At 46.1% G+C, this 14,548-nt stretch overlaps 1 protein-coding gene across 1 annotated transcript in view; it reads right to left on the bottom strand.

Annotated features, from left to right (window-relative positions):
• Positions 1 to 12,715, bottom strand: part of LOC143274067 (uncharacterized) — a 62,077-nt gene extending 49,362 nt beyond the window's left edge. Inside the window, 2 exon segments of the mRNA XM_076575336.1 lie at positions 10,486 to 12,126; positions 12,227 to 12,715. Of these exon segments, the coding sequence (XP_076431451.1) occupies positions 10,486 to 12,126; positions 12,227 to 12,715 (2,130 nt within the window).
• Between the last annotated feature and the right edge of the window lie 1,833 nt (positions 12,716 to 14,548).

The following is a 14,548-nucleotide window of genomic DNA, read 5'->3' as shown; positions in this document are numbered from 1 at the left end:
CTTCATCTTTCATGGTTCCAAACTTTTCTTCTTGCTGCTTTGCCCCTTTCATACATCACCTTTCATTTGACTAATTGCTTCACCATGCAGGACTTGATGCTGTTCGGCCTCACACAGGATCGGCTATGGTTATTGCTGCAGGAGGAAAGGGTTCCTTTCAGTTTCTTAAGTATTCATTCATCTGAATGATCTGGACTTTAGGTTGGGGTGAATAAAACCGCTACAAATTCTTATATGTAGATTTCTTATCTGCACATGGTCTTCATTTCTGTGGAATTAGTATGTGCTCATAGTTGCTGAAGCATGCTTATTATAAGTTTAGTTTGTTGAGAAACTAGCAAATTGCCTGATAGAGATGCTACATTGCTCTTTATTCTCATCAGAGTGTGACTGCTCCAGCTCTCCACATCCTTGCCAGTTTTATGATGGCTCTTTTGGAATTATTATCTTAGCCTTTTGATATGTATTCATGTTTTCTCATTGTGGTTTTAATTTGCATCTCCCCAAAGACAAACTAACTGCCTTTGGAGGCATTCTCCTGTTATTTGTGCTTTGTGTAGTCTCTGATAAAATGTCTCCTCTAGTCTTTGGCTGATTATCTAGGTGCAATGTTTCTTCCTTTGGGTCCTCCTCCTCTCCCTTCTCCCTTTCTCCTTTGGTGCATTGGCAGTATGGGATTTGTAAATATTCTTTATCTACTAGGGATTATATTTTAATGCCAAATCCACAAACTTTTTAAAGTAGCCATATATTTTCCTATATTCATTTTCATTGTATAATATTCTGTATTTAGGTCTGGGATTTTGCATAAGTTAGGAGACTTAGGCTATCTGGCTGTTGATGTGGAGATGTTTGTGTTGTTGTTTCCATGAGTCTATAGGTAACTAAGTGCCCCATGCCATATTTTGAAATGTCATTTCTTCTGCAATGAATTGTGCTTGCACTATGGTCAAGTATAGTTGTGGGAATCTTTCTGGAGTAAGTACTCAAATACCAACGAGTGTGGAAGAGAGGAGGTGTTGCCAGTGGACCAACACCAGGACAGCTCTTGAAAAGCTTCTGCCCCAGGTCCAGTTTATATTATCATTTTATATTCTAAAACCACAAAGTTGGCAGGTAAGAAAGCAAGATTTTACAGAAGCATATATGGCAGTCAGCAGCTTGTTAAGGGCAACCATCTTTATTTTATCTGTTTCTGCAAGTCATCCTGTTCCACATAGCAAGTGAAGTCGTGCTTGGCAAATCGGCAGCACATGCAGTGCTGTAAGTAAATCACTAAGTAAATCAATAAATCGGTATCTAACAATTGGTCTTTTCTAACTCATTCTACTTCAGTACTTGTTGAGTATTTCCAATGAATACACATTATTTTCCCCTCCACTCTCACATTCTATGAATCCAAACACTCTGATACAGGATGTGGGTGGGAGTTTCTTCCAACCAAGCAATTCTCCATCAAATATGGGACAAGTGTTGTCCATTTTAACTCTATTCTGATAATATCTGCATGGCAGTGTGGTAAGATCATACAGGGTAGGAACTCAGTCCCACAGGACTGATCCTTTAGTTCAGATATCAATCTCTGCTCCAGATTGAGGCCCATGCCTCTAAACAACTGACTATAAATCAGGGTCACCACAATTCCATATTTGTATTCAGTTAATTTGCTAAACTAGCTCGGAAAACACTTTATTAATATTTACCAATTTATTATTAAAGGTTACACCAAGAACAGAGATAAATAGCCAGACTGAGGACAGATAGAAAAGGGGTAACAGAGCTTCTCACTCTCTTTGGAACAGAACCCTTCAGGCAACTCCATCTGCTTAACCACCTGGGACTCTCCAAATTGTCTTCTTGGGGTTTCAAGAAGGTACCCTTGCGTGGTCACTGATGGTGACATCATTGGTCATGGTATTCAACTTTAATTTCTTCCCCTCACCCACCACAGAGGTTACAGGAGTCCCAAGTTCCACGGCTCTGATCATATGTTTCTTATCCTGGAGCCAAGTGCATGTGCTAACATACACACACACACACACACACACACTGTATTAGATTAAATGGTATTCTGATAAGTCATAAAACTCCAACAGATTTACAAGCTTTATGCCAAAACCCAGAGGAAGAGATTAAATAAATATGTATTATGTTATTATGTGATAATATCATTGTCAGACTTGTGCAGGACTATTTCTGTCTTTTACAACATTGTGTTATTCTATTTACCTTGTCCATATTAAATTTTTAGACAATCTTAAGCCGGGCGGTGGTGGCGCACGCCTTTAATCCCAGCACTCGGGAGGCAGAGCCAGGCGGATCTCCGTGAGTTCGAGGCCAGCCTGGGCTACCAAGTGAGCTCCAGGAAAGGCGCAAAGCTACGCAGAGAAACCCTGTCTCGAAAAACCAAAAAAAAGCCGGGCGTTGGTGGCGCACGCCTTTAATCCCAGCACTCGGGAGGCAGAGACAGGCGGATCTCTGTGAGTTCGAGGCCAGCCTGGGCTACCAAGTGAGCTCCAGGAAAGGCGCAAAGCTACACAGAGAAACCCTGTCTCGAAAAACCAAAAAAAAAAAAAAAAAATTTTAGACAATCTTGTGATTATCTATAAATAGAATCTTGCTGAAAATTTTGTTTGATTTATCATTTTGCTTTTGTTTTTTAAATTATGTGTATTATGTGAGGGAAAATGCATAGGCACATGAGTGTGGGTATTTGAAGAAGCTTTTTATTTGAGATAAGATCTCACTCTGTAGCTGAGGCTAATCTAGAACTTGATATGTAGACTAGGGTGGCCTTGAACTCACAAAGATCCTCTTGCCTCTACCCACAAAGTGCTGAGATCAAAGGTGTGTGTCATCATCCATGGGTTTTTGTGTGATTTTCAATGTTATCTTGTTATCAGTGATCACAGATGATGATATATTAATTCTAACAACTAATTAGGGCATGTGGAGACACAAGTTACCGTCTCTGATTTTTTATAACCTTACTGAACTCACTTACTATATTTCTAGGACAGTGTTGTAAGTTCCTTGGCATTTTCTCTGTTGATAATGATGTCAAATAAAAATACTTATATTTCTTTCTTCCAATCTTCATTATTTTATTTTCTTATGCTATACAAAATTTCTTTTGATGTGGTAACAGAAGAAATCATTCCCACTCCCAATATTAAGTGTAAGGCTAGTTGCAGGGTGTGGGATGACTCATCCCTAGCGGGCTTGAGGTTCAGAAGGCCCAAACAAGTGAAAAAGATACTTTCTGAGAGCAACAACAGCTGAAACATGAGCTGCAGATGACCTGGACCAATGAGAGGCAGCCATGTCACACCAGTAAATGCATATTCATCAGACCTCCCACAAAGTTGGGGCTTGCCTCTTCCTGAATAAACTGAGCTTGTTTCAACATTCTCCCAGAGTCTGTGTGGTTTGATGCTGCCGCTACTTGGCCCTCGCCCCCAAAGGGAACAACAACAAGGGCAGGGAGCTTTGTTTGGGCAATTGCTTGTTTTTGTATTTTCATGATCATTTGAACAAATGTGCCTTCAAAAGTTTTTATCAGGAATGGATACTGTGTTTTGTTTATCAGTCTATGGTAAACTGGCACAATCATAATGATTTTTCTACTAGGACTGTTAATTGGGAGATAGCATTGATTATTGTTTTCAATTTTATATTGGACAATTGTTGAATTTCTGGAGTAAACATTGCTTAGTCGTGGAATCTAATTAACTTTATGCATTGTTGAATTTTGTGTGAAAATATTTTTAGTGATTTTTGCATCTACTTTTATGGTGAATATATGCCTATAGCTTTTTTCCTTTTTTCTTTTCTTTGAAAATTAGTGCCATTACCTAGTTTTGTAGTAGTGAAAGACCCCAGCATACTAGCTTAGCATAACGCCATTTCGAGTAAGATCTGAAAAGCACGGGGTGTCTACGGCCGGCCACCTGGCCCCAGAAAAGGGTACTAAAGGTCAGAAAAACAACTTGGAGCCAGACAGCAGGTGTGTCAAGCTCGGGGGAAAAACCACGAGCTGTCCTGAGTTTGAACCTGGCCTCATTTGAATCGTCCAATCAGAACCCTGTAAACCATGCTCCTCGTGCTCCTGCTGCCAGACCCTATAAAAACCCTCCACTCCAGCCCGTCGGCGCGCCAGTCTCTTGAGCCTCTTGAGGGACTGTGTTGCCCCGGGTACCCGTGTTCCTGAATAAAGCCTCTTGCTGTTTGCATCTGACTTGTGGTCTCGGTGTGATCTCTGGGCGAGAGTCTCTCCAGAGGGAAGACTGCCTTCGGGGGTCTTTCAGTAGATAAATGACAGCTATATAAAATAGTCAATTGTCCCTTCCTTTCTTCTTTTCTGATATACATTCATATAATTCATGTTAATTTTTCTTCAAACTTAGGTAGGGCTCTCCAGTGACATCATCCTGATACAAAATTTCCCTTTGGGGGGATTTTTAAATATTGACTTATAGTTCCTTATTGACTGCCTAGCTATACTACCTCAGCTGTAGCACGCAAATTTTATATGTCATAGTTTAATTTTCATTTAGTATCATGAATTAAGTCAGAGATTATTTGGAAGTTGTTGCTTAGGTCTCAAACATTGAGAGATTTTTCTGTCATTGCTCTCTAACTGATTTCTAATCTGATTCTGTAGTGGTTAGAGAACACTCAGAGAATGATCTTAATTATATTACATTTGTTAAAGTTTATTCTGTCAACCAGGTGTTCTGGGTTGCCAACATCTTCTGCTCTGAGTCAGGGATGTGAGACAAAAAGAAAACTACCAAAGGCCCCCACCACTTGGCAGTTACTCAAGTCCTGAGCTCCTTGGTTTATTTGCCTTTTGTTAATCCAATGTCCCAGAGTGAGAAGAAAAGATTTAATAGATGTTCCCACCATTACAGTGAAGTTTCACTATGTCTTTTATATTACTATGATACGATGATCACTGATTTGTGAAATAATCAAATTGATACCTGTAATATTTGTATTCTGTGCAAAATATTTTTAAAAAGTAGCAACAGATTAACCAATCCCATTCTTAGCACATCCCTGCATCCTCTGTGAACTCTATAATCTCCTCTGATTCGACATGAATCCTCCAACACTACTCCAAACATTTTCATTTTCATGAGTGCAGTTAATTGACTAATTGGTGGTGGTGGTCATAATGGTGGTAATTGGTGTAAAGTAAATATAAGATAAATGTGCTTGTGTGTACTCATAGGGGTTTATAAAAATGCCACACATACTAGTAAAGAATGAATTGGAAAGTTTTTCAGGTATCTTATTACAAGAAAATATAGCTCGACAATATAAAATAGGCTAAAAATTTCTAAAAGTGCAATAACTAGAAAAATATAAGGGAAAAACATAAACTTTATTAGTATTAAAATTTATCTTCACTTTCTATAAAAGGAGCATATAGCACTAAAAAAATGTTCATCTATGTATAAACCTAAAATAAATGTCCAGTTAGTTACACTTTAAACAAACTATTCACAGAGAAAGAACCCTGCTTAGGTCAGTATTAAGTGATCAGACTTTGTGTGAGTGTGTGTGTGTGTGTGTGTGTGTGTGTGTGTGTGTGTTTCTGGGGATGTTGCTCTGAGGTCTTTCTAGCATACGGTAAGTGCTGGGCTCTTCCTTATCAATAATTAGTAGGATGAGGTGGCATGCATCTTCAATCCTAGCACAGGGAGATAGAAAGTGGAGAAGTGAATTTAGAGTCATCCTCAGCTACCAAGACTGTAAGAAACCCATATCAAACAATAATGTTAGTCAATATTACCCAGAATTCTCTAAAGAGATAACTTTAGAGAATTGATAGAACACATAATTATCACACATAATATAATATCATATCATATATGTATGGAATTTATTAGATTGACTTAACGATATTGTCCAGGTAGTTCAAAACTGACTGTCTCACTCTGGCAAAGCCAAGAGTCTGAGAGTGGCCCAGTCCAGTAGATTACTGGATGTTGCAGTAGTTTTATCTAGCACCAAAGGCCTGGAGGATTTTTGGTGAGCTACTGGTCTTCAGTTCATGTTGGAAGCCTGTGGTAACTGGTTTAAGTATCGATGAAGAATGCAGCAGCCACACTAGCTAGATGGACTTGGCAGTAAGAGTAAAGACAACCATAAAACAAAACAAAAATGGGGTTTCCTTCTATGTTCCCCCATGTTTTGTCAGCCACCAGAAGGTGCTATTCATGGGTCTTTCTGCTTCAAATAAGCTGACCGGGAAAGCCCCACACAGGACTTCTCAGCATTTTAGTCTTGTCCAAATACAGACAAGCTGACAACTGAGATTAGGCATGACAAATAATAATAAGAAAGTAGACATGCTTTTTCAAAGATAAACTACTATTTACAGTGTGGCCACATACTGTTCACATTGAAGTTTAAATTCAGCACATTTGATAGAAAAAGCTTCCATGGCAATGGTGCAATTAGTTATTCCTTTAGACACATGGTCACTCTCAGTGCTGGGAGCCACGCCTAACTAAAACTCAGGGAAATGACATCTCCAAGCCTCATTCTCTTCATTTGCAAAAACAAAATAACACTATTTAAGATGGAAAATTTAAACAAAATATATACAATTAACGTAATTCTTAGCATATACTAGCTGCTAAATAACAAATGATTAAGTTATTGTTTATAGTTTGAAAGACCCCCGAAGGCAGTCTTCCCTCTGGAGAGACCCTCGCCCAGAGATCACACCGAGACCACGAGTCAGATGCAAACAGCAAGAGGCTTTATTCAGGAACACAGGTACCCGGGGCAACGCAGTCCCTCAAGAAGCTCAAGAGACTGGCGCGCCCACGGGCTGGAGCGGAGGGTTTTTATAGGGTCGGGCAGCAGGAGCACGAGGAGGGCGGGTTCAAACTCAGGGCAGCTCATGGTTTACAGGGTTCTGATTGGACGATTCAAATGAGGCCGGGTTCAAACTCAGGGCAGCTCGTGGTTTTTCCCCCGAGCTTGACACGCCTGCTTTCTGGCTCCAAGTTGTTTTTCTGACCTTTAGTACCCTTTTCTGGGGCCAGGAGGCCGGCCGTAGACACCCCGCGCTTTTCAGACCTTACTTGAAATGGCGTTAGGCTAAGCTAGTATGCTGGGGTCTTTCATTCCCCCATTTTCTTATCTCAGGGAATGGAATCCTCCATTCATGGGGAAGAATAGGGATGTGGCTCCATTCCCACCTGGTTGAGTCGTTGGTATTGCTGGGTCAATACCAAGGTCTGAACTATAGAGACACGTTCCCTGATAAATTGGACAAGTCTGTTTAGGATGTAGGGCCCGAGCGTCAGAAGGAGCAATAAAATCAGAAGGGGCCCTATAAGGGTGGAGATGAGGGTGGTGAGCCAGGGGGACCTTCCGAGCCATCCTTCAAACCACCCCTGCTGTTCTTTAAAGAGTTTTTGTCTCTGTTCTAGTCTCTTTCTTAACTTAGCCATGCTATCTCTCACCACCCCAGTATGATCCGCATAGAAGCAACATTCTTCTCTAAGGGCAGCACATAACCCCCCTTCCTGCAGGAAGAGGAGGTCTAATCCCCTCCGGTTCTGCAGAACTACCTCCGACAGGGAGGTGAGTGACTTTTCCAAGGCACTCACGGATTCCTCCAGTGCCTGGATATCGGTATGCATGGCAACCTGGAGTTGTCGGAACTGGTTGGTTTCCATGAGGGCAGTGGTACCTGTGCCTATTCCGGTGGCGATCCCTCCCATTGTTAATCCACCTAGTATCAGGGCCAGGGTTAGTGAGACTGGCTCTCTTTTTATACGGGGGACCCCTGTTTCATATCGGGCATAGATATCTTCAGGTGTATGATAGACTATCCTGGGGTACAGTTCTATGAGCACACAATAATCGGCCGTGTTAGCTAGTATTGAGGGGGAGAGGCATGGTGTAAGTCCAGTGCTACAGGCCCAGTAAGTTCCGTTGGGAGCCACGAGATAATGGGGTCCTGGTACAAGTACCTGGGTGCGATTACACAGGTGTTGGTGGGTGTAGGGTACTGTCCCCAGACATAGTCCTTGTTCTGACACCTCGGAGATTGTGAGCTTATGCTGAGGTGTTGAGGCACATCCTGATGGGGGTGAAGAGGAATTGATGAAGCTTCCGACTACGGCCACCCCCTCATAATAGGGAGGTGTGGAAACTAGGCATAACCAGCACTCCTGAGTCCGATTTGGGCTAGTAACATTGAGGGCTGAGTAAGCGCCCTCTATAAGATTCAATAGCCGGTCTCCCGTACCGGGTCTGGGTGGTTGGAGGGTGACTGGGGTTACAGCGGCATTCGGAGCCGTGCTTGGGCAAATGGCCGAATTGGGTCGGGTGGTAGCTCTCAGGGGTGCTGGAGCAGGTAAAGAGGGGCGCTTTTGGTCAGAGAGAACCTGGTTGGGGCCTATAGAGGCGGAGGGCTCCTCAATTTTAAGTTTAATCATAAAGGTAAATCCCTGGTCCTGTCCTGTCATGAAAAATCTAAGTCCCTATGTTTTTCCTTTAATCCAATCTTGTGCCGTCCCCCTTCCTTTCTGAGTAAAGGATATGTTTAGGGGGTTGCAGGTGAAGTTTATACAGGGGCCCTCCCCCTCCCAGTATGTACTAAGCTCGCCTGGGAAACCCCAACAATGTGCTCGGGTGAGTGGGCGCCATGTGCGGCTTTCCCCTTGGGTAGTCCTTTTTACCCTAATGAGGTCCCAAGTGGATGAAGGCTTCCAATAGGTATTGCCAGTTGTTTCACATCCCCATGCTTTACAGAAGTAACTTTCATAACCCCCACATTGGCTAATCAGCTTTCTGTCCCTACCATCCCGGGGGCAGACGTAGAAGGATAGTTGTGACAGGGCTGCCCTGGCTTCAGGGTGGCCACATCCGTATCTCCCGTCACTACATTTGCAAGTTCCCTTACCATCCTGACAGACGTCTGGTGCTCTGGGGTTCATGGGGTCAGTGGTAGGGATGTCCCAGTCCTCTGACCCTGCTGCTAATTGGCAGAGATCTGGATGTAAGTTAGGCCACCATGTAAAGGGGGTGTGAAAGGCGGTCGTTTGCCAGACCGTCTCCCCAGTTTGTGAGATGACCTGCCAAGTGAGCCTCTTAGCTAGGTGCGGGCTCTCTGCCGCCCTAGTCCCCTGGGGGTAGGTAGAGATTAAGAGGAGGGGGAGGAAGAGGAGCCGCGGGCCAACCTTATTTTTAAGGGGTTTCGTGTATGGCGCACTGTCCATGTTGACTTTCTGGATCCTGCTGGGTTGGGTTCCCTGGCAGCCTTCACATGAGAGGCATGGATCCATGCAGCAATCCCGTCGACCTTGAGTGCAGTGGGGGTGGTCAGCAAGACAGTATAGGGCCCCTTCCACCGTGATTCCAGGCTCTTGGTCTGGTGTCATCGGACCCAAACGGAGTCCCCGATCTGGAAGGGGTGGGGCACCACCGGCTTGTCTAGCTGCTCCTGATAAGCCTTGGCCAGGGGCTTCCAGACCTCCCTCTGCACCAACTGGAGGGCTTGAAGATGTGCTTCTAAAGTAGGGGTGGTGGCAAGAGAGGAAATATCAGGATGGAGAAAGTTTACAACAGGAGGTGGGGCCCCATATATGATCTCAAAAGGGGTTAGGCCGTGTGGGCCGGGGGTATTTCGGGCTCGATAGAGAGCCAAGGGAAGTAGGAGCACCCAATCTCTAGTGCCAGTTGCAAGCGTTAATTTGGTTAGAGTCTCCTTAATTGTTCTATTAGCTCGTTCTACCTGTCCTGAGCTCTGGGGGCGGTATGCACAATGGAGTTTCCAATCAACCCCCAATAGTTTGGCCACCTTCTGACTTACCTGGGAGACGAAGGCAGGCCCGTTATCCGACCCCAATATTTGAGGCATCCCATACCTGGGGAAGATTTCTTCCAACAGTTTCTTTGTTACCACGTTAGCCGTCTCATTCTTGGTTGGAAATGCCTCGATCCATCCAGAAAAGGTGTCCACGAAGACCAGGAGATACCGGTACCCGTAGAGTCCAGGTTTTACTTCTGTAAAGTCTATTTCCCAATGAACACCAGGACGATGGCCTCTTTGGCGGGCCCCCTTGTTTAGATGAACCTTTCCTGCGTTGACTTGAGCACAGGCTGGGCAGGTAGAAGTTACCTGCTGGAGTACCTGATCCTGGTTCAGCAGCACTGCCCAGGTGTTTTCTCTGTCTATTAAGGTTTTCATCTTGTTTTTGCTCAAATGGGTCAATGCATGGAGGAATCTCAGCATATAAACAAAAGAAGGCATCCTTCAGGTCTAGCACAGTGTACCAGACGTGGGTCGGTGGTAGGGTGCTCAGAAGGTTATAGGGGTTAGGCACCGTGGGGTGTATGTCCTCCACCCGCTTATTGACCTCTCTCAAGTCCTGGACCGGCCTGTAGTCTCCTGTCCCCGGTTTCTTAACAGGCAAGAGAGGGGTGTTCCAAGGTGATTGGCAGGGCTTTAACACCCCTTGGTCCAGGAGCCTCCGAATATGGGGCTTGATTCCCCTCATGAGCTTCCCGTGACATTGGGTATTGTCTGATTGAAACGGGAGTCGCGGAGGCCTTTAGTGAGATCATCAGCGGTGGCTGATCGCGTGCCAACCCCAAGCCCCCAGTCTCTGCCCAGGCCTGAGGAAACTCTCTCAGCCAGTTCTGTAGCTCCTCAGGTGACGTCTCCGTGGGTTCTGCCTCAAACAAACGGTATTCTTCCTCTAAACTGAGGGCAAGGATTTGTAGGGGGTCTCCTTTAGGACCTGTGACTCTTGGTCCCTTCTCATCAAAGTAGATTTGTGCCTTCAATTTGGTTAATAGGTCCCGTCCTAACAGCGGATGGGGGCATTCAGGTATATGCAGGAAGGAGTGAGTTACTTGCCCTGATGCTAGTTGAACCTTTCTCTCGGCAGTCCAGTGATACCTCTTGTTTCCAGTTGCCCCCTGCACCAGTGCAGAATGCCGGCTAAGAGGCACTCCGGCATGGGTTAGGACTGAATGTTCGGCACCAGTATCAACCAGGAAGGTCACGGGCTGCCCCCCGATCTTGAGGGTTATCCTAGGCTCAGGGGGGGGCTCCTGGCCTCGACTCCCCTAGTCCTCTAGATTAAGGAGGTCCACGGTTTTGGGCTTGGGTCGGTGGAGTCCTTGTGGCTTCTTGGGGCAGTCTCGGGCCCAGTGTCCCTTCTTCTTACAGTAAGCACATTGATCTTTATCAAGGGGTGACCTCCTTCGCTCTCCCGACCTATCTCCCTCTCTCCGCTGTCCCTGAGACACAACGGCGGCCAAAACCTTTTTCATCTCCCTATGTTGTTTCTTGTCCCTTTCCTCACGTTTCTGCCATCTCCTTTCCTCACGCTCCTCAGGAGTTTCTCTCTTATTGAACACTTTCTCTGCTTCCTTCAATAAATCTGGCAAACCTAGCGCTTGCAAACTTTCCAACCGCTGCAATTTGGTTCGGATATCTGAGCTAGACTGGTATATAAATGACAGGATGACACCTGGTGCTTGCCCTGGGTCTTCTGGATCATACGGAGTGTACATCCTATAAGCCTCCTTCAGCCTCTCTAAAAATGCACCTGGTGTTTCTTCCTTTCCCTGTATCACATTCCTTACCTGAGCCAAATTGGTAGGCCTTCTGGCGGCCGCTCGGAGACCCGCTAAGAGCAACTGGCGATAGAGACGTAGATGCTCCCTACCTTCAGGTGTATTGAAGTCCCAGTCTGGGCGGGTCAAGGGAAAAGCTGCATCGATGATATTTGGGAATTGGGTTGGCCTCCCGTCATCGCCCGGAACCTGCTTCCGGGCCTCCAGGAAAACTCTCTGCTTTTCCTCTACTGTTAAGAGGGTCTGCAGGAGCTGCTGACAGTTGTCCCAAGTCGGCCTGTGAGTCACTAGGATGGACTCAATTAGGCTGGTCAAGGCAACAGGATCCCTGGAGAAAGGGGGATTATGTTGTTTCCAATTATAAAGGTCTGAGGCAGAGAAGGGCCAATATTGTAACTGATGGTTGAGGCCTTCCCGAAGCGGGAAGGCTTTGGACTTAGTGGGGGGGCCGGTTCGGCGGCCCCTGAGGCGGCCCGCGATGGGGGACTGGACTGCTTCCTCTTCTTCCTCCGAGTCCCCAGCGAGCGGGGTCATCACGGGGGGGGGGGGGGGGGGGGCGGCCGCCGGGAAGCTCGCGGCCGGCGCCTGCGCTCGCAGCAGGAGCCGCCGCGAGCGCAGCCGCCGGGGTCGGCTGGTAGGGCGGCGGTTCATTTACCAGCAGATCTACAAGAGGAGAGTTAGGGTCAGGGGGAAGGACAGGGGGCTTGGAAGGCTCCCTGTGGGGAAGGACTGGGTAGAGAGAAGAAAGGGGGTTAGGAGGCGCCGAAGGTTGGGGAGTGAGAGGGGGTTGTGGGAGGAAGGGCTTGACCCAGGGGAATGGGTTTTCAACCAGGGATCTCCAAATGGTGATGTAGGGAACCTGGTCTGGATGCCCATGGGGGCTAGGGGCAAACACCTTCCTCTCAACCTGTAAAATGAGAGAGAGATTAAATGACCCTTCCCGTGGCCATCCTACATTCATCATGACCCATTCGGCCTCACAGAGGGTCATCCATCTGTTTTTCTTGATGACAACACCTTCATTGCTCCCCCGGCCTTTAACGTCCGACCAATGGTCAGTAGTTAGGCTCAAGGGGGTAACGACAGTCTGTCCCATATTAATTCCTGGATGGAGAAGGATTAGACAAAGTACGCAAAACAAACCGACACCACAAACAAGAAACAGTTTCGCTGCGTGGCTCCGGTGTAAAACCGAAAGCAAAAACTCAGATGGGGACATGGAGTGTTTGAATTCTCCGTCCCCTGCCAGCACCACGTATCCTTCTGATACGGGGGTGGCCCCGAAAAACCGTGCCCCAGAGGGGACTTCCCATGCCCCAGAAGGGGACTTCCCGTGCCCCAGAAGGGGACTTCCCGTGCCCCCGAAGGGGACTTCAGAGACCCGTGGAACGTCTTCCAGGGTCGCAGTGGCGAAGTCCGAGCTCGTCAGCTCCTTCAGCCCCACTGACTCCAGACCGATTCAGGCGCGCAAACAGACAACATTCAACATTCAGATAAACCGACAACACTCTGACAGGACAGAAACGACATACACCAAGGCCGGCCGGCTTACCTCCTGACAGTGGGTCGGTGGTCCCGAGGCGGGGGGGGGGGGGGGGGGGGGGTCTCTAATCCCGGACGAGCCCCCAAATGAAAGACCCCCGAAGGCAGTCTTCCCTCTGGAGAGACCCTCGCCCAGAGATCACACCGAGACCACGAGTCAGATGCAAACAGCAAGAGGCTTTATTCAGGAACACAGGTACCCGGGGCAACGCAGTCCCTCAAGAAGCTCAAGAGACTGGCGCGCCCACGGGCTGGAGCGGAGGGTTTTTATAGGGTCGGGCAGCAGGAGCACGAGGAGGGCAGGTTCAAACTCAGGGCAGCTCATGGTTTACAGGGTTCTGATTGGACGATTCAAATGAGGTCGGGTTCAAACTCAGGGCAGCTCGTGGTTTTTCCCCGAGCTTGACACGCCTGCTGTCTGGCTCCAAGTTGTTTTTCTGACCTTTAGTACCCTTTTCTGGGGCTAGGAGGCCGGCCGTAGACACCCCGCGCTTTTCAGACCTTACTTGAAATGGCGTTAGGCTAAGCTAGTATGCTGGGGTCTTTCAAGTTCACTATTTATTGTCAAAAATGTGTTTTATTGGTCTGACAATGGGGAGCTATGCATTTGGGTTCGAATATGATCTGAGTTACAGATTTGACACCCATGTCTTCCAACATCATTTTTTAGTGATAAAAATTACACTCAAAACAACATAGTCTATAATCAGGACCACGTGCATGTTGCTCTATTCATAACTATCCAGTACCTAAGGTGCTGTAGGTGCCAGTGGCTAACCCAAAACTGTCTTTAGAAAGATGCCATCTATCTAGCATCCCTTTGGTTTATATGAGATCACTAATGACTGAACCATGGGGTTTGAAATAATCAGATTAAAATATAATGAAGTAAATTGCTATGGAGCATTAGAGAAGCTGTGACATCATAGTTTCTAAACATTCCCTAAAAGTCAAAATGCTTTATTCCTCCACACAGACCGCCAGGGAACACTGCCACTCTTATGGCAGCTGCGTTTCTTTCAAGCCAGTACATTTCGGACAAGGTTGAGTTTTGTCTTTTAATGCTTCACAGCCCCAATTAGGAACAAAATTAGCCACTATCACGGGATGAATGATTCTTTCACAGAAGACTTCTTACGAGTGTATTTGAATTGCAAATGTCAAAACCCCTCAAGAAAATGCAGCCAAAATAATAAATAAGCAGACAAGTTTTCCTAAGAGCAGTGGTAATTCATTATCAAGCAATTAACCTTGTAACAAGCCCACATTTTCAGTTTAGAATACTTCATTCAGTTTTGGAAATACAATTGTGGAGGCACAGGCTAGTACTCAGATGTTAACCATTTACAAGCAATTTTACATTAAGGACAGGCGGGAGAGCCATCTG

The sequence above is a fragment of the Peromyscus maniculatus genome, chromosome 6 (assembly GCF_049852395.1).
Source record: "Peromyscus maniculatus bairdii isolate BWxNUB_F1_BW_parent chromosome 6, HU_Pman_BW_mat_3.1, whole genome shotgun sequence".
NCBI classification, from domain to species: domain Eukaryota; kingdom Metazoa; phylum Chordata; class Mammalia; order Rodentia; family Cricetidae; genus Peromyscus; species Peromyscus maniculatus.
Note: the sequence above shows the minus strand (reverse complement) of the source record. Positions and strands in the feature narration are given on the sequence as shown.